The sequence below is a fragment of the Homalodisca vitripennis genome, chromosome 3, assembly GCF_021130785.1.
Source record: "Homalodisca vitripennis isolate AUS2020 chromosome 3, UT_GWSS_2.1, whole genome shotgun sequence".
In the NCBI taxonomy this organism is placed as follows: domain Eukaryota; kingdom Metazoa; phylum Arthropoda; class Insecta; order Hemiptera; family Cicadellidae; genus Homalodisca; species Homalodisca vitripennis.
The window spans coordinates 20,664,256-20,690,079 of NC_060209.1; the positions used below are offsets into that span (position 1 = coordinate 20,664,256).

The following is a 25,824-nucleotide window of genomic DNA, read 5'->3' on the forward strand; positions in this document are numbered from 1 at the left end:
TGTTTGGAGAAATGTAGGGGTAAAACACGGAAGTACAACAAAGCGACGCACCAGCTGAACGGGCGGCGAGACTCTGCAATCACGTTATCTACTAGACCGCTCGACTTTGACCTCTGTCTGAGGATGGGCAGGGGTTTGCGATAAGACAATTCCTGTTTTATATTGACAAAATATTGTTCTACGCTAATCTAGTAATCAGTAGAAGCTAAATGTCAAATAACGATTCATATCTGGGTGTGGTCGGTATAATCCCAAAGTACCAAAGTTTATCTTAACATCAAAATATGTTTCAGTATTCTGTCAAAAATTACACTGATAATAAACAAACCATCCCTCCCAGTATGGCAAAAAGGTTGTTTTATTTTTTATGATTGTTAACGCAATTTTCAGTCACATTAATTGTTTATATAACAATAAATAATTTGCTTTGTTCCACAGAAACAATTTTATCTTTTTTATCAAATTTTTTCTCTCTTCTCATATTTATAATTTAGTGTCTTTGTAATGAGTATTGTCAAAATGTCATAAAAGAATGGCAATTAAATTTATATATTACAGTTTGTAGTATAAAATGTATTACTTGAGATGAGTAGTTTTAGTTAGTGTGAAGGAACTGATTAATCAGTATAACTTAAGGGAGCTGTGGAACAAAGTTTAGGAACTCTGCTCTAGGACATTCTTCTAGTTGTGTTATAAGTTAAATACTTAAGTTATATCATAACTAGTACAAGAGAAATATAATAATTTGTTAATTGTCACATATAATTTTAGACCTATTACTAATATTAGTTATTGGTTTTATTTTTACAAGACTGTGTCATAAAGAATTAGTTTTTGTCATGGTTAGTGTAGAATGAACCTTGCCAGACATGTTGAACAAAAGAAAAAAATTTTTATCTCAACAGCAAAAACCGAACATTAAAACAAAATGAAATTACTACAATGTACATATTTTTGGTCCATATCAAATAACCATAATTTTTAAAACAAATGAATCGTAAAGTTTAACATTTTTATATAGGGGCAATATTTTTAATATGAGGTGTTTTTGCAATACTGTAATGTACTTTTATAGAATCTGTATGAAATAAAATTGCATAATTACAATTTCCACTATTTAAAATGTTTTAAATTGATAATTTTCAGAAATGTCAGAATTTTAACCATGATAATGCCTTATAAAGATTTTAAAACCCTGGATTTGGCAGCTGATAAACGATGTACGCAAACAGTGTACAGTACATAATTATTTAAAATACTGTAGATTAAAGTAAAATATGTAGCAATGAATATTTTTTGTTCGATACAACAGGAAAGAAAATTAAATAGTATTTTGGTTTCATATTAGCATTTTGTTTTTCGTTGCACTTAAAAACTAAAAAGTTTAAACATAAATCAGTTTGCAATTCTTTAAAATTAACTAAGTTCTTTTTTTGAAAATCCAAACAAACAATGTGTAAAAAAGGTTCTGTGTCCATTGACGTCTGTTTTTCCTTTCATTTTGTGACAATAATAACTTTGATTTTTTAAACAAATGCTATACAAGTTTTTATACTTCTATCTTATTTAAATATCTTATACGTTATCAAAATTTTGATAAAGAAGATTACTACAGAAAGATTAATGACTAGTGGAGAAACACAATGACTAGTCACTAGTCGTTTGCCAGATCAAGATAAAACTATTCTAACAATCATGAAAACGTGTTTAAAATGTTCTAAACTTTATTAGAACAAACAGCATTGTCACATTTTCATAACATTTCATCCTTATTGTTTATCAATTACTAGAATTTATATGTACGTTATTTCACTGGATGTACGTATGTGAAAATATTGACATCTTGTTATCGAGATATAAACATCAGCTTAAGTCAATCGATGTCTAAAAGTTGGCAACATTTTACCTGATTGGCAACAAGTAATGATTATTATAAGCACTATGATATTATTTGCGAAACAACAGTTTTACTTTATCAATAACTAAAAATAAGATAAACCTTATGTTTACTGATTGTTTTTAGTGTTATTGTTATGATTATTAACCATTATTTAATGTTTTATATTTTCCATAGATGGCCGAAAGGAGATTGTACATTTTGACAAAATCACCTCAAGAATCCAAAAGCTGTGCTATGGCTTGAATCAAGATTTTGTAGATCCTGTAAGTACTATGTACAGTAGTTTTAAATTCAAATTATGTACCTCGTAGTGCCTAGGATATTATTCAGTTTTGTGCTTTTATGAAACCCCTTTTCCCCTGTCTTCAGCAATTAACGTATATGTTGCTCAAAAGCTTTATGTAGTTAGATAACAGTAGTAAACTCAGTGTAATTCATGCCTACTTACTTGGTATTCAAAGTTTTTGTGAAATAGTAGCTAGGAGGACTATAGCAGAGAATGACCAATCTTGCCTAAATGCCGTGCATCAACATCTCCTAGTTGGCGAAGACTGGTGTGTTGAACCTCGTTGTAGAGCATTATAAGTAAGGTGGTGTAGGTTACACTACACAGAATCGAGAGCAGTGGTTTGAAAGTTCTCGCAATAAATCAATTTATTACAGGTTTTAGATGAAGAGAGATACTCCTCAATGAGATAAACAATGATCTGGAAGTATCCTCGCATAATTCAAATCTCTATGGACTGCTTCTTTGAAAAATTCTTCTTTATCAGACCTTTATGTTCTGGTAGTGCTTAATGAAGTTTCGTCATAACTGTCTAAGAACGTAACTATTAAAATAGCTGTAATCTCATTTCATAGGCTTATGGGCCATTCAAAAGTTAATGGATGTTACATCTGTACAACTTAAACAGTTTTAGTTAAAATAAATATATATATATAATTTCGAATTAATAGTGTAACAAGGTAATTTCCAACATAAATTTTCTCACTAAAGTGGTGAAATAAAATTTGATATGTAATTAACAAAAGAAAGAAATGTAAACTGGCGTTTCGGGTGTTTGAAGAGATGGAACTAGAGTTTTGCACAGCGTATGAAAAGACTACAATTCCTACAATTCTGTGAAAAGACTAATAGTTAATTTTTCTATCTGCACTTAAGATACCATACTGAAATATAAAGTATTAATTGTGGTTTCATAATCACTTTTCTATAGAACAAGAACTTTACTGATACGAGTGTAATTTAGTTTAAATGGTTTATATTCAAACTGAAATTTATAGTAGTTCTTTACTTTAGCTATTCTTTGTTTACTAAACAAATTTTAGATAACTTTAAAATGATTTGGAATGAGAAATTGTAGAATCTTCTAAACTTCATACAAATGCAAATAACATGTAGGTTGTTTCATAGCGGGCAACCAAAATTTTTGGAATTAATTTAGGGCATAAAAAAGGTAAATGGAAAATTATGTTGTTTGTAACATTCATCGTTTGAGATCTATTAGGGCTATGTTGAACGGGTCAACCACAGGATATGTGGCTGGTTGTCTAAAACACCCTGAATAATCTAGTAGATTCTAAGGAATTGGTTTGCGGGTGGAAAGTTCTAGGTTGATACAATTGGCCTTCCAATAGCATGTATAAACTATTAGTCCAGAACGCAACCACTATTTTGCTGTATATTTTACTTCTACAGTAAAATAAATTAACGTTTTATGTATGCGTTTTGGTGATTGCAGGCTGAAATAGCAATGAAGGTTATTTCCGGCCTCTACCCAGGTGTGACAACTGTTGAGTTGGATAACCTGGCTGCTGAGACTGCTGCCACTTTAACCACCAGACACCCTGATTACGCTATCCTTGCTGCACGCATTGCTGTCTCCAACCTACACAAGGAGACCAAGAAAACATTCTCAGGTCCGTCTTCCATAGTTGCCGTTGTATTATTTCAGTGTGTCTAGCAACCTGGTAGCACATGTCACAGTTAAGAGTTATCAGTTGTTTGTTGCTCTTGGCTTGTGCAAGGGTATCTTTAAAATGGCCGTCATTTATGCGTTGACGGATTTTGTTGAAAAAATACTGTTGGAATTGTTGTGAAAATTGCACAATAGTTGGTATCTTGTACATTTTTATAACCTATGTAAAACAGCTCATGCCTATCAAAGGAAAAGTTTTAATGCTCCCGGCTTGTGCAAATGTACCTCTAAATTAGTCGTGGTCGCTTATGCATTGACAGATTTTGTAGAAACAAGTACCGTTGGAATTGTAATGCAATTGTTCAGATAGTTGGTGTCTAGTAAATATTTTGTAACTCTAGTATATTTTTTGTTATTTGGCTTTAAACTTTTTCAAAAGACACCGTTTTGTTAATACTAAAGAAAATAACATTTTTTTTTAATTTTCCTCTTACCTATTCAAACTTATCACATCTCAAGGTTTTGTCACTCTCTTGTATCTTGTTTATATGAAATGTTACTATTCTGTAACATATATATGGAATCTAAGTAACAGTGTTGTTTGTTGGAGGCGTGTGGAGTGGTTGTTGTGGAGTGTGCAGGACGACTTGCAGGACTGCAACCACCAAACAGCTGTAGAGAAGCCTTTAGAATCCATAAGATCCTCACTGTCGTATCACTATACATTCAAGAAACTGTGATGCATGCAGTAAGAGAGGGCCTACCAAAGCGGGGTGAAGATCATCAGTACAACCTCAGAGACACTTCTCTGTATGACCTTCCAGCCCACCGACTGTCACAGTTCGAAAAGAAGCCTACATACATCGGGAGGAAGCTTCACAACCACCTGCCATCAGAGCTGAGAGACAAAGGAGAGAATGAACTCAAACCAGCACTACACAAATGGCTTGCTGACCGCCCCTTCTACTCCATAGAAGAATTCTTTCAAAGAGCATTTGCCATTAAATTTTACAATTTGACCTTTATATCATTACAAAACTATATTTTGTAAAAAAAAAAACACTTTTATTGTTTACTATGATGCTACTACTGTTCTCAATGAGCATGTTAATAAAGAATTTTGTCTATTGTCTATTGTCTATTGTGCAGTCCAGACACCCCACTTTCCACTTTACCACAAAAACTTCAGTTGCTCCAAGGAACATCTTTTTATTTTCTTCATGATATATTATATTGGCTCCTGCCTACTTCATGTGATGATTTTTTAGACCGTTATAATCGCCATGTGTTGAATGCTTACTCTTTTTGCAAGTTAAATTAAATTGAACCAAAATGATTATTAACATTTTTACATTTCTTATTTTGAAATGTTGTAGATGGAGCTTATATTGGTACTGATAACTTACTTACATTAAAACATAAAACCAATATTTAATACTTTTATTATTTTGTGAGGCCTTTCGATATCAAGGATATCTTCTTCAGACACATCACAAAAAGTTATTTTAAATTTCTTATTTTGGTTGTAACTAATTTTTGTCTAATTTTACACGCAGATGTGATCGACGACTTGTACAACATGGTACAAGAGTTGACCGGCCTCAAGACTCCTATGATCTCGGATGAAACGCACACCATTGTCATGGAGAATGCAGATGTTCTTAACTCTTCCATCATCTACGACAGAGATTTCAACTACAATTACTTTGGGTTTAAGGTCATTCTCATTATTTTAGCACCATTTATGTGTATTCTTTATTTAATTCATATATAATTGCATAAATATACTCATAGAATTAAGAATATATTTGAATGTTATTTTTCTCCTACAAGTGAAAATGGTAGAGAGATGCTAGAATGTAGGTCTATTGTTTTTTTAGACTCTGGAGAGATCATACCTGCTGAAGATCAATGGGAAAGTGGTGGAGCGACCACAGCACATGTTGATGAGAGTATCAGTAGGTATACACGGCCGAGATATCCCTGCGGCCATTGAGACATACAACTACCTGTCTGAGCGGTACTTTACTCACGCTTCCCCCACGCTCTTCAGTGCAGGCACACCCAGACCACAGCTCTCCAGGTACATGAAACGAGCCTTACTCTTAAATATTGTAAATATAAACATCTATAATACTGTGCAGTAATATTCACAATGCAATATTATAAATATTCATATCGCTCTTTTAAGGGAAGACCATACTGAGTATTAACAGTATATTGGCAAATTTTTGATATTTCAATTTATAACATTTTCTATCACGTTGTTTATAATAAAAAATACAAGTATTTCAGAATGATGATTCGTGCAAAAATAAAGAAAGCAGAGGAGGGGGGGGGTTATAAGTGCCCTCGATACTTCATTTTTTTTTTTTTTATTAAACTAATTACTTTAACCCTTTGAGTGCCACGCGAAGTGGTGGAGGTCATGCAGCCAGTGCCAATCATTTGTGACAGGCCATTCCCCTCAGTGCCAAGCTCTATTTTTATATTACTGCATTTTTTTACTAAAAAATTAACACCTTCCTTAAAGATTAACATAATGGGACACTTTTTGTTTTATTATTTAGGGCAAGATGCAGGCTACAAATTGAGATATATATATATATATTTTGACCAAAAATTTTAAAAAAAATTTATATTATGTGTAAACAAAAACACAAAAACAAAAAAAAAATTATTTTTTTTAAGATACAAAAAGTATTTATTTATTTTTGTTTTATGAGTTTTATGTGCCAATTTTATGTTCCCCATGTTAGTTGGAATACATGTACCAAGTTTCATAAAAATACATTTATATATAACTAAGTTTTGAATTTTTTTATATATTGCTGCAAAATGCTGAAAACCTGTCCCAACATGCACGCTTACTCTTGTTCATGTAAAATATATTTTACTAGTTTTAAGAAATTAAATAAAGGTAGTTTATACAACTGTTATTTATTTATTAAGAACATACTTAAATTAATTACTTTGGGCTTATTTCATTAGGCCTATTATACTAAATCCTTCAAATGAAATAACTGAGTGAGTGTTTTTATCATAAGAATGAATTAATGTATTTTCGCGGTCAGATTCCGTTATATGCTCCCAACGCTTAAACTTTTTTCAATGAACTTAGAACGTCATAAAACGATGTAGTTGAGTAACAGAACTAACATTCCATCAATCAACAAGCATTTCCAGGTATAGCGATCGGTATTGTTGTCGCTGTTATCTTATCTTTCTCGAGAATCCTGATTACGGCAGGCCGCGCAGCACCAATTGCTAGTAACCAATAATTGTAATTCATTATGATCATCCGTAAATGAAAAATTAGCGTTGGGGGCATAATGTTAGTTCTGTTACTCAACTATATTGTGTTATAACGTTCTAAGTTCATTGAATAAAGTTTAAGCGTTGGGGGCATATAACGGAATCTGACCTATTTTCGCTTAAGGGCGATCTGTTCCTTTTACTCATTTCGGCAAAACTATACCTTATTCAATAATGAAATTGAACTGAAGTAATAAAAGTAGGAAACTTTTAAAAACATTAACCAAAATGTCAACACAGCCACACTAGACAGGTAGCAAAAACAACTGAACGTAAACAAAACGACAGCAGCGTGACAACAGCCGGTTTGCGAAAACAGCCTTCTAGATATCAGCTACATAAAAATGTTGTATACTATATATACAAACTATCACCACGTGAATTATGTCGTACAAATCTTGGGCTTTAATTTGATACGTTTTACGATATCATACGTCAATATTTAGCAACAGGATGACCAATATTGGAAAGGCCGATCTAGTTGGCCCGTGGCAATTTTCTTCAATACGATCGGGCCGATTACATCGGCCCTTGGCACTATGCGGAAACGTTGCTAGGCCAATTAAATCGGCCCTTGGCACTCAAAGGGTTAACAAAGTTATTTGCACCTGTCAAGATATTATGGCAAACAAATTTCAAAAATTATCTATCCTCACTTCAAAATGGGGACATTGTAAATTTGAAAATTTATATATAAAAACTTATTTACCAAATAAAATTGTGAGTAAATTAGTTGCAGCTATCACTCCTAAATATATGTTCAAAAAAGTGTGTAAAAAAGTAATAGATTAATGCCATTGTCTAAGCAAATCATTGATGTAAATCTGTACTTGTATGAAATTGTTATATATGTTATTCGCCACATAAATTGAATTTAAAATACTATTTGTAGTATGATTGTAATGATGCAATTTATTTTCACACTATAAACTTAATTGCCATATGAACCACTACAATTAACTGTCATTAGTACAAGTACATAAATCTGATACAATACATAATGACATTCTGCTTTCATTTATGAATTATGCTCTTTTTAGGGAGAGGAAATTCCCCTTCTAAGTTTTATTCTGCCCGTCCTCATGAGCTATTGGCTAGTGCAAGGATCACATATCGGCGGTACTGAGTTACGAACTGTGTATTAAAAAAGATAGTACAACTTGCTGTATGGATAATCAAAAACCTAATATATATATATATGTGTGTATATATTTATATAAAAATCATCGAAGTTGCAAGTTTATGAATCACTAAATTTCCTCACAATGAATAGACGTTAATCGGTCCAATGTTGATGATAATGAAACATGTGACAGTATGAACATAATTCGATGTGAAAATCAGATGTAATTAAAATGCACAAGCATTTCCAGTTCTGGACTTCTTTATATTAGGTTTAGTTCAGCTGAAACAATATTTGGATTCACATTTAGTGCAAAGATATGGTAGCATATAGATCCAATTAGACCATTCCTATATAACTCTAAACTTCAAACTGATTATCTCATTTTAGTCCATGATTTGTTCTCATGATTTGTTACGACAATTACTTATAAGAAAATAATATACTTTTCTTGACCTTGATATAAAGTAATTAAATCCAATTTTAATTTAAAATACAAATCAAATATATATTTTTTCAAATAATCTGTATATATTTTACAAATTTAATGAGCATTAAGTTAAACAATGATGATAACTAAAATATGAAGAGTATATTTTATAAAAATATACTCTTGTTATAAAAATTAAACTTAAGAATAAAACTTATGAGGTAAGATAAGGAAAATAAGTACGGGCTGAGGGGAAAATCCTGCATGGCCAGATACTTGTTCCTGTTTCCTAACAGTTATATCTCTTTGCAGCTGTTTCTTAATAGCTATGCGTGAAGACAGTATCGAAGGCATCTATGACACTCTCAAGCAGTGTGCACTTATCTCCAAGTCAGCTGGTGGTATCGGAGTACATATACACTGTATAAGAGCCAAAGGCACGTACATCGCTGGTACCAATGGAGTGTCTAATGGTCTTGTACCCATGCTTCGAGTGTTCAACAACACGGCACGTTACGTAGACCAGGGAGGCAACAAGGTTAGTGTTTCCTTATTTTCATGTCAACTGAAGTGTCAGTGTGCGTGTGGGTGAAACATTGTGCTTCGCAATTACTATCTACTGTGGAGAGCCATCACAGAGTTGTCAATGTGAAATTGAAGTAAAACAATCTTATAGTGTATGAATTATTAGTTATATCATTACTGGGTTAAGGGTCATACTTCAAAGAAAGCTCATTGGTTAGTTACAACACTTTTTTAAGTTGTTCGGAACATGCTGGAGCGTACTGAAAGTTTCTTTCACTCAGTGGAGAGTGAAAAAAGCCATATTTTCACCATCCAAGTTTTATAACAATTTTGTTATGCTTTTTGCCTTAACCATTTCATTACACTGCCCTCATTTGTACAGAATATAGAAAATCTCAACCAAATTGCTATTTTTCTGTTTGCCTATCATAATAGAAAATATATAAAAAGTATTTTATTTAAAAACAATATTGTAACAGCTGCCAAACATGGAACCGAATGTATAAACAAACATTTGCAGCGATGGCACCTTTTGGTTGGCTAACACAAGAAAAGTTCCAGTTTTGTTCAATATGATCATTATAACAAAAAACATAGCATCATCTTCCAAATCTTAAAAACTATAAAATTATTAAAAAAATATTTGTATGCTATAAACTTTGGATTAAATTTAAATTAGTAAAATACAAATATAACAAATATATTTGATACAGCTTACTTAGCATATATATAATTTCAATGATGATCAGTGCATTGGTCAAAACATTTATTTAAACAACCTGTAACTTTGTATAATTTAAAAACAATAAAACTAAAACGTTTTAAATATTGCTTTTGAAATAAAAAAATAATAATTAAAGTTAACACATAACGTACCTACGGTAGGAAGGATTGATTCAATTTGAATGTTGAATTTAGCTCCAGTTCACCTTTCTTTTTATTGATGCATCTAGTATCCAAGACAGCATCAGATACCAGACACTGCAATAACGACTAATAAGTTTTATTAGAAGTAACTTTCAGTGCCACTACCATTTTCCCAATTCATATGTTTAAATTGCCGGTCCATTTAATACAGTTTTGCTTGCATCTGGGGGGAAATTAATACAAAAAGAAAACTAACCAACCATTTTTGATGGAGGTTTTTTTATTTGTTTGTAAAGAAATAAGGATTGCAATACTCGTAACAGTTATGTTTTATCCTTATTCATGTGAGAAGCTTTGTTATAAACAACTGTGAGAGTTTTTTTTTTATGTTTGATGTTAATTTTTGTATTTACTGTATTTTTAGATTTTTTCCAGTTACATCGTGTGAAAAAGCGTGTAATAAATCATTAAATGGTATAAGTACATTGCATTATTTCATTTTATAATGTAACATTGTATCAAAATACAAAACAAATACTACCTAAAAACCATGTTGTACAAACCTATCAAAAGTTCAGAGTAATATTGTAACTGTCCTACCTCACTCACAGGTTAAGTAGGACAGTTACAATATTACTTCTGAACTCCTATTATGAAAAGGTCCTAGCTGTGTCTTGTAATAATTTATGTCAATTATGACTTGCAGAGACCAGGAGCGTTTGCGATCTACTTGGAGCCATGGCACTCAGATGTGTTTGAGTTTATTGCATTGCGCAAGAACACGGGTGCTGAGGAGGTGCGAGCACGAGACATGTTCTTTGCTCTATGGATCCCAGACCTGTTCATGAAACGGGTGGAGGCAGACGATGTCTGGAGTCTTATGTGTCCTCACAAGTGTCCAGGACTTACTGATTGTTGGGGGGAGGAGTTTGAGAAACTATACACCAAGTAAGATAATCATAGAAACATGATGTTTATTTTCTTTGTATTTGTGTCATTGTGATGGAGTAATTCTTTTGCATTATCTTAATCTTTCGCACGCCACTAATAAATCCATTGATTTCCCTATAACGCCAAGACATCTATAAAATATATTTTTCTTTAAGTTCAAAGTTAATTTTTTATTATAAATAGGCTATAAGAAGTAAATGCAAAAATAATATTAAACAGGGAATTTTAGTTTAAAATTAGCATTTTTATTGATAAAAATCTAAAAATAACAATTTACTATACCGTGATTTTGATCTAAATTCAAATTCTTGGTACCAACTAATAAAACTGACAAATTATATAAAGTACTAGTTATTAGAGCATTTCCTTATCTAAGGTTCCACAGATAAGGTCTATCATCTGGGCAGACAACTGTAATATTTGGTTATGGCTCTGTAGGACACAGATCAGAGGAGCAGGAGGGTGGCCATAGACAAAGGACACCTCCTCGCCTGTGCATGGTGAATACTTCCTTATCAACTGATAAGCAAGGAGCATGCTCCTGGCATTTCAAAGGTCTCTTGTGAACTAAAAATGTCTCTAAGAAACACAATGTGTAATATCGGATAAACACGTGTTTAACGTTTTCGTCAAAGTCTTACCATTCTGATATATCTGTCTACGGTGTGGGAAAGATTAAAGGCAAACACAAAATATATATATAGTAATTGATAATGTGATCATATTCTGGGGCCAACTAGGGATGTATTGATTCCGATATCGCAGATGTTTTCACTCGAGATTTGTATACCAACAGAAGTGCTTAAGATATGCTTGGAAAATCATATGTGGAAGGTGAATCTCGAATGCAAATAAATGTATTTGCGGACGACAGCTGATTAGCATTACACAAATTGCCGATTGCTAGAATGTGTATTTTTAGTTCTTTGTGTATAAAAACTATTTAGAAACATAACAGTTAACAAAATAACGTGATTTATAAAGAATATTTTGATTGAAATTCGTATTTTCTGTGTCTATATTTGTCAACGCTAGCATGTCTACTGGTTCACTAAGTGGATGTTTGCTGGTCTGCGGCAAACAGACAATCGCTAATTTTTATTATTTTCATAAATCTTACTTTGTGTAGTTTTAAATTGATTATCCATAAATATACATCCATGCACTTTTATGTTAATGGAATATATTCTGGAAACTACCATTTTTATTATTTAAAAGCAGAAGGTAGAGGATATGACTTGTAGTTTTAAAAATATGAGTAGCGTGGTATTCTTAGGCTTTCTTTTCCCAAAAGGTCAAACAAAGCTGTATCAAACTGACCTTCTGTACCGAAAAAATCGTGATCTCATACCAAAAATTTGTGCAGCACCGATCCATAATGCTGGATTGCAGTCTGCCCCATTGTAGTCTGGTGTTGGTAATTGTTTGTTCTTTTTATTTTACGGATTGAATACGTGTGTTTTCCAAACATCACAGAAAGGAAGTTATTAGGTATATACAATGTTTGTCAACACATTGAGATACATAAGTCACTGAATTTCTCACATAGTATATAATATTGCGCAACGGTAGGCCATTTCTCTTTGTGTTAAATTGGGTGAAAATGCTACGACAACTTACGGTAAGCTTCAGAAGGCTTTAGGAGTGGAGGTTATGTCAAGAGCTCAAGTTTTTCGTTGGCATAAAATGCTTAGTGAATGCAAAACGAATGTTGCGAATGTTGAATGTTGAAGATAAAGACCGCAGTGGATGACCATCAGCCTCACGAACAACTGTCAATTTGGCCAGGGTGTGTGAACTCGTACGATCTGATCGAAGATTGAAAATGATTGCAGAAGAACTGAACATCAATCGAGAAACGGTTCATCTAATAATAACTTTAGACATTGGTATAAGAAAGATTTGAACAAAAATTGTCCCAAAAAATCTCACACCACAACAGCAAGAAACACGGGGAAATGTGGCAGCCAATCTGTTAGAACAAACGGAAATCAATCTAGAACTGTTGAGAATTGTTTTTTTCAGTATGACCCAGAGACAAAAAGCCAAAGTTCGCAATGATGCTCAAAGGGATCACTAGACCAATAAAAACTGAAACGTCAAAAGTGAAATCCATGCTTATGTGCTACTTTGATTCCAAGGGAATTGTTCATAAGACAGAAGGCAGAGTGCCTCCTGGACAAACAGTTAATCAATATCACTTCAAATAAATTTTAGAAAAACTTGGTAAAAGAATTCTTTGTGTCCGTGCCAACATTGCTGATAATTGTATTCTGCATCATGATAATGTACCATTCCATACTGCTCTGTCTGTACAGCAATTTTTTTAACCTCAAAACAGATTTCAATAATACCACAGCCAAATATCGCTCCGTACGACTTTTTTCTATTTCCAAGAGTCAAAATGGCGGTCAAGGGAAACCGTTTTCAAACAGCACAATATATCTAAGAAGCTGTGACGAGGGTCTTGGAGGATATTAAAGAAGATGAGTTCCAGGAATGTTACAGTCAATAGCAGAAACACTGGAACTACTTTATTGTCGCATCTTGTATATATATAAAAAATGAGAAATTCTGGGTATCTTGGCAGACGAAAAAAGAAACAAGCAATGTAAGTCATCAGCCATTACTTTGTAAACAAGCTCATGTAATATAGCGTACATATTCGAGTATATAATAGTATCGATTGCATAATACGTTAAAATTAAAAACATTGATTCCATGAAATTACGTTACAGCATCCTCAGAAGTTTTGTTGTTTTATAGAATTATGAGATCCACACTTAATATGGTAAAAACCTGATATATGAGAAGTTTGGTTCCTCCTCTTTGTAACTGTATAAATTTTATCCCGGTTAATCTCTACTTCAAAAGTTACATAATATGGAAACTATGTTATTGTGCCGTACACCACTTCTAGGGTTGAAAATTAACCCCTCCCACACAGATATATCACAATGGTAGACTTTGACCAAAACGCCAAACACAAGTATATCTGATATTACACATTGTGTCTCTTGGAGATTTTTAGTTCACAAAAGACCTTCAAAATGGCAGGTATATATTCCATGCTTATCACAGTTGATAAGGAAGTATTTATAGACATTCTCACTCAATGGCATGGGGAGGGGGTGGTCTTTGTCTAGCCATCCACCTGCTTATCTGTTTTTGTGTCCTACAAAGCCATAACCAAATATATCCTTATCTGTCAAGATGATAAGATAAGATGATGACCTTAACTGTAAAACCTTAGATAAGGAAATGGTCTAATAACTAGTAGTTTATATAATTTATCTGTTTTATTAGTTTGTACCAAGAATTTGAACTTACATCAAATTCATATTACAGTAATTTGTTATTTTTAGATTTTTATCAATAAGTGTACTAATTTCAACTAAAATTCCATGTTTAATGTTTTTAATTTACCTCTTTAGCATATTTTTAATAAAACATTAGCCTTGAACTTATAGAAAAGTATATTTTATAGATGTCTTTGTGTTAGAGAGAAATCAATGGATTTATTAGCTGCGTGGGAAGGGTTGATAATAATTTGGTTAAAAAGTGTGTTGTCATTTTTCTTTATTACCCAGCAAAAACTAACTGGTTACAAAATAGTATAAATTCTTGAACTCTGAACTAATTTCAATAATAAATGCCTCAAACTTGCAACAAACCATTAAAAATGATTATCAGATTTTATACATTGGAAAAATAGTGATTAGAAATTGTTTTAATTTTAATCATTTAATAACTTGGAAGTTAAAACTAAGGAGTGGTTTATGCAGATACGAGAGTGAGGGGCGCTACACAAGACAAGTGCAGGCACGCCAACTGTTCTTCGCCATCTTAGACGCCCAGGTAGAGACTGGTGTTCCGTACATGTTATATAAGGATGCCTGCAACCGCAAGAGCAATCAGCAGAACCTTGGAACCATCAAGTGTAGCAACCTATGCACAGAGATTGTCGAGTACACCAGTAAGGATGAGGTTAGTGTGGTTTTGGTGGAGTTCTCAGTTCTTTCAGACTTTATAATTTATAAATTGTCAGGTTTTCTTTTGTCTTGTTATGAATCAGGAATTGTAATCAAATAATTTATAAATTAATTCAGTTTCTATAGTACAACCTAAAATGTTTTATCACCTGATAGATAGCCGTCTGCAACTTGGCTTCCATCGCTGTCAACATGTTCGTCAAACCAGACAAGACCTACGACTTTGCCAAGCTAAAGGAAATCACCAAAGTTGTGACCAGAAACCTCAACAAAGTAATTGAAGTCAACTTCTATCCCGTCCAAGAGGTGAGAATGTACTTTTTTTAGTTCATAACAGATTGTTTAGGCTCGTGCAACTGGTGTCATAACTACAGTCGGGCCACCAAATTGGGTAGGTGGGTAGAATTGTGCTGTTGCCAGATGGTGCAAACTTGGTGAAATAGAATTATCCCTGAATTGTGTCCATTTTAGAGCTTTAGGTTGTTCCTGAGATTCTGATGGCACCTTACAAGTTACAGAACTGAAAATGTTATTATTGGCTTTAGAAAAGGCCGCTGATAATAACGATATATAATTTTTTTGTGTAAACACAAAAATGTAATTTTGAAATGCCAAATACCTAAAACCAAATTTAATTCATTAGCACAGTGTATTAAATTTCAGTAAGCGAGGAATGTTTTTAAATTTTTTGGTTAGCAACATTTTGCGTGTTGTGAAATTTTAGACAAAGGTATAAACGTTACTTTTTGTTTCCAACATATTTTTGTCAGTTTTTCTTACTAAACGGAGAAATGCATGCAAACCAAAATTATTATTGAAATTTCAGATAGGCTAACAGTGCACGCGCCATGTGTATACACACAATTTCAACTTAACGTTTATTTTAATTTGCAATAGTTTACTTTCCATTATTTTTATGATCTACTGACTACTATGTATTGTAACCACAACGAAAATTAATGAATTGTTTTAAGTTTAACAAGAGTAACAATCTGTTTTGCCTTACTTTGTAAAACTATTTTTAAATATAAAAATGAAAAAACATATTGTAAAATTATTAATTGAAATATACAAATTTAAAATGCATATAGTAATAGTAACATTAAAACAACATTGTTAAGTAAAATCTTTTTAAATAAGTGGCATTGTTTTTCCCTATTACATCCTTGCAGTGAAATTATTTGTCATAAATTATTTGACCTATGATGGTCTAAAGGTATTACTGTTTGTAGAAATTAATAATTCATTTGTAATAATTTAAGTTAGACAAATAAAGTTACTAATATATAATAAAATAAAGTAGTTAATAAACTATTGATTTGTTAAAAGGCTCGTAACTCAAATATGAGACACCGTCCTGTGGGAATCGGTATCCAAGGCCTGGCTGATGCCTTCATTCTGATGAGATTACCGTTTGAGAGTGAACCTGCTCAGAAACTGAACCTACAAATTTTTGAAACCATCTACTACGCTGCTCTGGAGGCTTCATGTGAACTGGCAGAGAAACTTGGCCCTTATGAGACATACCCTGGAAGCCCAGTCAGCAAAGGGGTGAGTGAGAAGAGCAGTATTACTAACACAGTATATATAGAGCTTTGATATGTCAAAAGTCATTATAATTATTTACATCTGTCCTATGCGAATTTACTATCACATGAAGTTTTTCCTGCCTTATCCTGAATATACTTAAGTTCTTTGCTTTATACTAGAAGATCCCTAAAAACTCCCTAACAGTTATATCTTGTGTTCTCTCTTTTTGTCTGAGATTCTCCACTTAACCATTGAGATCTAAATGTACTTTGTGAATTTGATAATTTCAAACTCATACAAATTCCCTAAAGTACGTCATGAGAGGAAGCGACACAGTTTCCAGTATAACCTTGATAGATCTTGCATTATACTGTGACACCTCTATAAATTCCCTGCAGTAATCAGTGAAATATTGTGTTCTGCATGTTAACCTTAGGAACGTTGTACATTGAGATGCCTTTGAGTTCCCTATTATACTCTGTGAAACCTCATTGAGTTTCCTGCATGTTTGTGAGAAAATCTTTTTGGGTTTAACCTGCAGGATTCCTGGTTTTTCTAATCCTGGAAATTTATTTTATACTCTGGATTACTCAGTATTCCCATCAGTTACTAGTTAAACAATATGTAATGTTTGCTATTTTGTGTTTGTGCTGATAAAAAGGTTTTATTACAGGACAAGTAATTTACTTTTTCGAATCCCTCACTTATTAACCCTTAGAGCGCTGAATAAAAATTCCTATATTTTTCCCTAGCGTGGTATTAGCTTAAAAAATAAATTTTTTTAAAGTTCTATTTGATTTAATATTTCTAAAGTTATTATAGGAAGAAAAAACATAAAAACTGAATTTTTAAAGACTTTTGTATTCTTTACAGATTAAGATGTATAACAAAACAAAACATGAAATTTGCCAATTAAAAAAATTTTTTTGAATGAAACACTTTGAAGCATAAAGTGTTTTAAATTGAAGTCACAATTTTTGAAATCATATAACTGTAAAAAATTGTTCAGAAATAACAAAAAAAAACAATGATGCAACTCAACACAGGAACAAGCTTATGCGCAGTCTCGTGAACAGCACTGTCGCCCTCACCACACGGGAAATCCTGTAAGACATGCCAGTCTGCAAGTCAGAATGGCATTCAGTTGCTATGATAACCAGTTTCGGATTGGTAACGGGTGGCTGAGAACTATGAATGGAGCGCAGTCGTTGTCTGAGGTTGGGACAACATTCTATCAGCAGTTTTACGAACTATAGTTCACTACAAAAAATTAACACTTCGATTGCGAGATTTACCGTAATACACGTGATAGGGGCAATAAATAGATTAAAATAAAATGTCAATGAGTCAAAATTTTAAACTAATTTTTGTAATTAACATGTAGGCAGAACATGGTTAAAAAAGAAATTCATTTGAATGTACCAGATATATTCTTAAGGCAGCAACTAAACATTATCTAGTTTTGGAAAAGACTAGATAACTCATCGTCTTGGAATTTTAAAGGTATCTGCTTGAAAATGTGAGAATTGTACAGGAATTTCATAATTGAAGTTGGTTAGACACTGAACTTAGCTAGCCTGTGTTGAGTTGAATGTGTTGGATATATGTTGTTGCCATGCATGTTGTTTATTATTCAAACGATGACATTTTTTTTTTTTTACCAAATCCTGCAGTAGACATGTGGGGAGTTACACCCACTGACCTGTGGGACTGGGCTGCACTCAAGGCTAAGACAGCACAGCATGTGTTGTCCGGCATGTTGTTTATTATTTACATGATGACATGTTTGTGACCAGATCCTGCAGTATGACATGTGGGGAGTTACACCCACCGACCTGTGGGACTGGGCTGCACTCAAGGCTAAGATCGCAAAGCATGGTGTACGAAACTCGCTGTTATTGGCCCCCATGCCCACTGCATCTACCGCACAGATTCTTGGCAATAACGAGTCCTTCGAGCCCTACACTAGTAACATCTATTCACGACGAGTGCTCTCTGGCGAGTTCCAGGTAACTACCTCCTTAAATTTTAATCACATTGGTTGTTGTCAATTGTTTGTGATTAAAATAAGAAATCAATATAAGCTCCATATTTAACATTACTTTAATGTTTTTAGTTTGTATGGCACCTGCTGATTTCCATCATAGTTTTGTTAGTTTTTCTTCCATAACTTCTGCTTCAAGTAAGGTTTCTGGTCCTCTTATTCTATACCGATTGTACATGTAGTTATGATATATGAATTAAATTTGAAGCCACATATATGTTGAGCTGCTGAAAGTTGTTACTGTGAATGTGTTGAACTAGCTATTTAGAGTTTTTTTTTTTAACTTCTCTGATATACTAAGGGAGTAGAAATTATGTAACTTTCTTTGAATTCGGAACCATATACGCCTCCTCTTTTATGCTCACGTTCAACATATTACCATCTTAAGTCAGACCACAAGAAGTCAGCTTACCTATCCTCAGTCTTATCACAATCCATAAAAAGAGAGCTTTCAACTTTAAAGTCCATGTTCACTGGTTTGTTGTAATAAAAATTAAAAACATCTAATTTGTTTGTGTGTATTCCCTTATTTCAAGTTATTTTATAATAGTGATAACTTGTATTGCTGAGTTTAAATATTATGTTAAATTACTTTTCCTATCTTTAACTGATTAAATTTACTTCTTATTTTATTCATAAAATTGTGTATGAATTTTGTGCACATATTTGTTATTTATTTTGTTACATACATAACATTAATCTAATTGGAATGTATGTTAAATATTTACTAGTGACCAGCATTCTCCAAGTCACATTCATCAATTCCATATAACGAAACTAGAGAAATTCGTGTTTACTTTTTAATTCGATTTTTTTTGTCCACTGGTTCTTAGGGGGGGAAAATATGCATCAATGTCAATTTTTGGGTTCCGTTTTGATAGTGTTCATAAATTGTGTGTTCCATTAATTTGTTTAAGTTTATGTGGTGCTGCTACCATTAATACTGGTATTTATACCGTCCGAGTTTTCTTAGTATTCCGTCAAAATTGAGTTGTGTCTACAAATTGGCTGTGGATTGTTTGTATCAAGTTTTAGTGCTCCCAAGACATATTGCAGAGCTAGATTGTTATTGTTGAAACATGACATGTTTGTGGGGAATGAAGTCACCAATGTTCTTTGATTTCAGGTGGTCAACCATCACTTGCTGAGGGACCTGGTTGAGCTAGGTCTATGGGACGAGGACATGAAAGCTCAGCTAATACAAGAAAATGGTTCAGTCCAAGTACGTTGTGTAACTGATTATTACTAGTTATGTTACATATTGGATGTTGAGATCAGTGTGTATCATCAGCCACGAAGATCATTGACTACCACTGCTGGTTCGGTTAACCACAAATAGGGTTTGAGACAAATTTGTAGTTAATAACTTTTTTAGCTATTTAAATTTTTATTTTTTTACATAGGGAGAATGCATTTGCGCACGGAGTGTGGGACTCCCTTGCAGACTACCCACTAAACCCCCTACGGGCCACGGAGGGCCCAGGCCGGAACCCTTTCGGATGACATCTTGTCTGGTCCGTGTGTCTTATGTCCCAACCAGGACAAAACTACTTGTTTCGGAAGCTAGGAGTCAGCCAGGCATCCGTCTTCACGTTTCTGATGAAGGATCGCATGTACATGAGTGGTGACTGCATTCCAGGCGTCCTCACTCTGCAGCGTCATCTCCACAATGGTCTCTGCCGTAACATCGCCAACTGTGGTGACGAGCGTTCGCCTGGCCTCAGTGAAGCGCCCGCAAGCGAAGAAGGTGTGATGAACATCATCATCTTCCTCCGGGCAGTAAGCACACCGAGGCGACCTGACTTTTCCCATCCTGTAGAGGTACTTCCTGAAGTAACCATGCCCCGTCAGGAACTGACACAGGTAGAAATCTATCTCCCCGTGGGTGGCCACGATCTACCCAGGATTGAAGCTCTCGAATGAGACGGAAGGTCCAGCGACTGTCCGATCCTTCCGTCCACCTCCGCTGCCAAACCTGCAGAGTCTCCACCCTGGCAGCAGCCAAGGCATCCTCTCTACCCCGCTCGGCAGTCTCCCGGAAGACGGTCTGTCTCTCGATGGCCAGCAGATCAATAGGAATCACCCCCGCCACGGCCGAACCGGAAACGGTGCGATAGGCGCAGGCGACCCTAAGTGCCGCTCTTCTCTGTACCGATAACAGCTTTTGACTCTATCGCCTTATCCTCATGACACCCGCCCAAACCTCTGCGCCATACAGAAGGGTTGAGTTTACAGTAGACATGAGGAGGCGTCTCTTACTTGACCTAGGGCTTCCTACGTTAGCTATCAGCCTGCCGAGAGACATAACCACCTTAGAGGCTTTGTCACACACAGCCTGAATGTGCTCCCAATACCGAAGACGGCAGTCGAGTATCACACCCAGGTACTTCGCCGCAGTCCTTGTCCGAACCTCGACACCCCCCACATTCATAGAGATCAGAGTGGGGATTCTCCGTCGAGTGAGTAAACGATTTCGGTCTTGGCGACCTGATTAAGGCGTAACTGTGCCAAGTCCGGAATCCTCGCCGTGATGACTGCAGCCACGTCATCAGCATAACCCACGAGGTAGACGTCGTGGAGCATCTCGAGGCAAAGCAAACCATCGTATGAAACATTCCATAGGTCTGGGGCGAGAATAGACCCTTGAGCCGCACCGGCAGTGACCTCTTTTGTTCTCCTTCCGTCTTTGGTTTCATACAACAGCCGACGGTTCTTCAGGTAGTCCTGCACAATGACCAGGAGATAGTCGGGCACACTGAAGTCCTGCTGCAATGCCTCTAGCATGTCCTCCCAGCTATTTAAATATTACAAATGATTGATTTCACACATTTGTTAATATTAGAAAAAGGGTCATCTTGCATTCATGTGTTACTTTTAAGTTTTTGATTCTGAGTTTATTTGATCTTTTTACCTCTTCTGGAGGAATATTGAGGGTTCTAACTTGTATTTAAAGCTCTCTTCATATGTTGCTGAAGTAAAAAACAATAAAAAATAACTTTATTGTTGATCAGGCCATCTTAAAATGTACCATCTTGGATTTGGGTAGAATGTTTCATTTAGGAAGGGGTCTTGTGGCACATTATCTTGAATGCCAGTTTGTTAGGAATACAAATGTGAATTCTGTTTTAAGATATCTTTATTTGTGTAGGAGCTATAGCCAGTTATTGGTCAGTTCTATTAATATTCACTATATTTTGTTATATGTTATCTCATTAATATTGTATTAGTATTATCCATCATATAGTTAGTAGTTATTTCTTTATCATTTTTTTTAGCTGTTATTGTCATATACCTTGTCATTCTATAATTTATTTTACACCTTGTTTTTATAACATATTAGTCTTTTATATATTTATATTTTATACATATGTTTTCTATTTTACTTTTTTGGCTTTTTAGGCCATGTCTTGTTGTTAGAGCTAGTTGAAATTTGTTGCCAATTATAGTATTGTTATTTATCATGTTTGTAAAAAGGATTTTCTGTCAAATGAATAAATGTCTTAAGAATTTCTAGGTTTGAGCACAAAATTCACCAGCTCTAATTTTTAGACATTATTTATCAATAAAACTCTTTAAATAATAATAAATTAATAGTGTTTTGATTACATTTAGACCTTTTAATCACTACATCTTGTACTGTAATTAATTTTAACACTCTCAGGTGTCTAGAGGTAAAATTGTTATTTAGAGCATAGGTCTATTTAACACAGCTAGTTTATTTTTTTAAAGCGCTATAGTTTACTTGTGTTAATATATTTTAATTATTGTACATAGGTTTCTTGAAGTTGTGTTCAGCTTCTGTGTCTAAGTATTTTCTTGCTTCTTACAATTTCAGTAGGACAGTAAAATTTAACACTAATTGTGATAATAGATTTTTTTTTTAATTAAGTATTTTTTACCTTTGGTGTGCTTTAGATGGTTTTTCTCTAGTTTTCAAGTGTATTTATATTCAAATTCTTGTGCTATTAGTGCTGCATACACTTTTTTCTTATTGAGTATTTTTGTGTGTCACACAGAACATTGAAGGTATCCCCCAGGATCTGAAGGATCTGTACAAGACTGTGTGGGAGATATCGCAGAAAACCATACTCAAGATGGCGGCAGACCGAGGAGCTTTCATCGACCAGTCACAATCGCTAAATGTTCACATTGCTGAGCCCTCGTACGCCAAGCTGTCCTCCATGCACATGTATGGCTGGAAAGCGGTAAGGAAAAAATTACAAAGCACAATTAAGTACTTAAGATCCGGCCGTAGTGAAATGGACGTGAGTTTTGCCCTTTAGAAACAACGTTAAACTTCAAATTCTTTTAAGCCGTTTCTGGTCTTAGAATTATGGAACATTTCTCATTTTAAAGATACAATCAAGACACATCCAAACGCTGTTTACATTTTCTTGTGAAGTGAATTTTTTTTTTTTTTTTTATGGAAAACAATTAAATATGAAAAGTTTGATATATTTTTCTGAACAACGAAATCCAGCTTTGGCTGGTTGCTCGTGTAAAGATAGAAAATAGACAGTTTTTTATTTAAGCTTTGGCTGGTTTCTCCTATTGTAGAGTTATCAAATTAAATATTTCTTGTGCAAGAACGTAGCCAGGAAAACATTTTGGGGGGTCCAAACAACTGATATTTTCCTGTAGTGGACAGAGAGTAAGGCCTCATTTTGTTCCCTAATAAGCTCTTGACCCTTTTCTTAGTTGAGAACGATATTTTGCAAGTACATGTCAGTAATACTGAATTATTTAATTGAAAATCATTACTAAAAAGGTAATTGAAAAAATTTAAAACTTGGAGAGTCCGGCCCCCTTGGATCCCCTCGCTGTCTACATCTTTGTTCTTGAGGTCTGGATGTAAATAAATGTGCTTGGTTAAGTTGTAGTTTCTTGATAAAAAATATTATGAAAACTAATTTATTTATTTTACTTGTGTAGTCAAACCCCATTTTTCTTCTACTTTACTGTTTGAGGGTTAATTAAAGCTATGTAACGTATATGAGAGTCACAGAAAATCGAAGTAATTTCAGCCAATATACAAGTACTAAATTTTTATTTTGGATTTGATTTTAATGTTTGCAGTCACATAATTAACATTTTGTTCTGTGTATTTTTAATCTAGTTTTCATAATTTACTTATTAAAAGTTATGGATAAGTTATTTATACAAATATGTGGCTGGATGGAGTGTGGACTAAAGAAAACAGTTCAAAACCTTTTCACTGTTGAAAATTTCTAGTTTTTTTTTTTTTAATGTTAGTGTGTTTAAATGTATTGATAAATGCTCTGGAAAATAAAAAAAACTTGAATAAGTGAGAGAATCTCAGTTTTGGGTTTTGGTAGACATGCTGAATGATTCTTGGGCCAATTCAATAAACTACTAAGCTCATTTGTTCTTTAACTTCTTATGTTTTTTAATACATTTTCAAAATGTGTTTAAAAAAGATGGCAATGTGTTTTTTTCTTTTCAATTTCATGCAGAACCATTGCACTGAGAATACATTGAGAGCTAGTTGTATTTTAGTCTACCTGACTCACTAAATCTTAAATTAATTTTCCTTAGCAATAAATTATAAATTAGATTATTGTGATGGAATAATTAGTATACTAAACATTTTGTCCTGGAATAGTTAAGTGGAGCTAAACTTCACACTATTGGAGAATTTTCACAATTCTGATCCGTGAAGAGCAATGAAATAAATAATACATTACAGTTTACAATAGTGTTATTAAGTTAATGCTTTAACACCGTTAATTTAAAAGTATCGGTTTGTTTAGGGTTTGAAAACTGGTATGTACTACCTGAGGACCAAACCTGCAGCCAATGCAATCCAGTTCTCTATTGACAAGTCGAAAATGAAGAAATCCCTGGCCACCGAAACCAACGGTGCTTCGAACGGAAAAGCTTCGTCTGCGAAAGAAGATTCAGAAGATGTAAAAGCCTACAACATGAGTGGAATGGTCTGTTCCTTGGACAACAAAGACGAGTGTCTCATGTGTGGCTCGTAGTAACGTCATACCCCACACACTGTTTTACACCAAAAGAGCCTTAGTGTATTTGTTCCTTATAGAGCAGCATTAGAGATGTTCTATTATGAAATGTAGTATTTTTGTCCAAATCAGTAATTCTTGTGTTTTTATTATGCATAGCATACTAAAATATTAACTTGAAATTGTATTTATATGTGTATATGTAGCTTTTTTACTTTGTTACAAACGTTTTTACATCACCACTTAACCATACAAGTTGGATAATATGTAGCATAAGTACAAATTTTCAAAGTAAATAGTTTTTCAAATATAATATTTTTTACATGTTATTTTAATTCTGGTATTAACAAAAATTTATTTTCTTGAACACAATGTTTTAAAACTAAAGATGGTTATTTAGGTATTTTATTTGATTCATTGTGTAGATTATTGTATTGTTGATCGTTGTAAATTGCTTTGTTGTTTTATAGCTTGTATTAGAGTTAGCTTTATTTCTCAAAAGCGTTTGCATAAAATTGCCAGAGTGGAATGAAACTGAACTGTTTGTTTTAAATAATCTATTTACCATTTTTTGATTCTACAGTTGAAACAAGTAACCAGTGTATTAGCTTTATATTTAATAATTTTACAATATAGATTAATTGTTCAACATGCCTTATGTTTAAGTTTCTGATATATTAATTGCTCATGGAACAAAGTAGTTATTGTGTGTTCTATTCTCATACACCTTTATATTTAGGACTTGTTATTATTATGTACTTAAATTTGTTTACACCAAGAAAGTAACCTAAGGGCGTATTTTGTGTAGGCTTGTACTATAGTACAATTTGCTACACCATGTGAATGCGCTTTATACATGAAATTTTTTACATGAATAAATTAAAGCGTTATTATTATATTCAGTATTTTTATTTGACATGTGTTGAAATTTGGTTAGTACACTGTAGATTTAAATCGTGGCCCCTGTTATATTTAATGAGTAATGTCAACATCACAATGATCGACAACAAATATCAACTTTATAACATTTCTTCTCACCAGGAAAGTGCAAACATATGATCCTAGTATTGCCCTTGTTGATTTGAAGAAGTTTTAAATTTTATCTGTAACCTGTTGCATGTGTTCTAATAAATATAACAGCACTACCGTAAAGTTTTGGATATGAGGTTTGAATGCCTTGTAACACCTGCTCGTTGACTGTCTTGCAATAGCAAAGGAGCATTACACCATCTTTTGCAGTCTGG

At 33.6% G+C, this 25,824-nt stretch overlaps 1 protein-coding gene across 1 annotated transcript in view; it reads left to right on the forward strand.

The window, feature by feature from the left end:
* LOC124356673 (ribonucleoside-diphosphate reductase large subunit) overlaps positions 1-25,478 on the forward strand; it is a 30,904-nt gene extending 5,426 nt beyond the window's left edge. The window contains exons 2-14 of the mRNA XM_046807807.1: positions 2,075-2,163; positions 3,643-3,820; positions 5,376-5,536; positions 5,700-5,902; positions 9,000-9,225; positions 10,786-11,027; positions 14,816-15,017; positions 15,179-15,328; positions 16,352-16,573; positions 18,349-18,561; positions 19,723-19,818; positions 22,613-22,801; positions 24,368-25,478. Coding sequence (XP_046663763.1) covers positions 2,075-2,163; positions 3,643-3,820; positions 5,376-5,536; positions 5,700-5,902; positions 9,000-9,225; positions 10,786-11,027; positions 14,816-15,017; positions 15,179-15,328; positions 16,352-16,573; positions 18,349-18,561; positions 19,723-19,818; positions 22,613-22,801; positions 24,368-24,598 — 2,402 coding nt within the window. The 3' untranslated portion in view covers positions 24,599-25,478. The remainder of the gene's footprint in view (positions 1-2,074; positions 2,164-3,642; positions 3,821-5,375; positions 5,537-5,699; positions 5,903-8,999; positions 9,226-10,785; positions 11,028-14,815; positions 15,018-15,178; positions 15,329-16,351; positions 16,574-18,348; positions 18,562-19,722; positions 19,819-22,612; positions 22,802-24,367) is intronic.
* Positions 25,479-25,824: the final 346 nt, after the last annotated feature.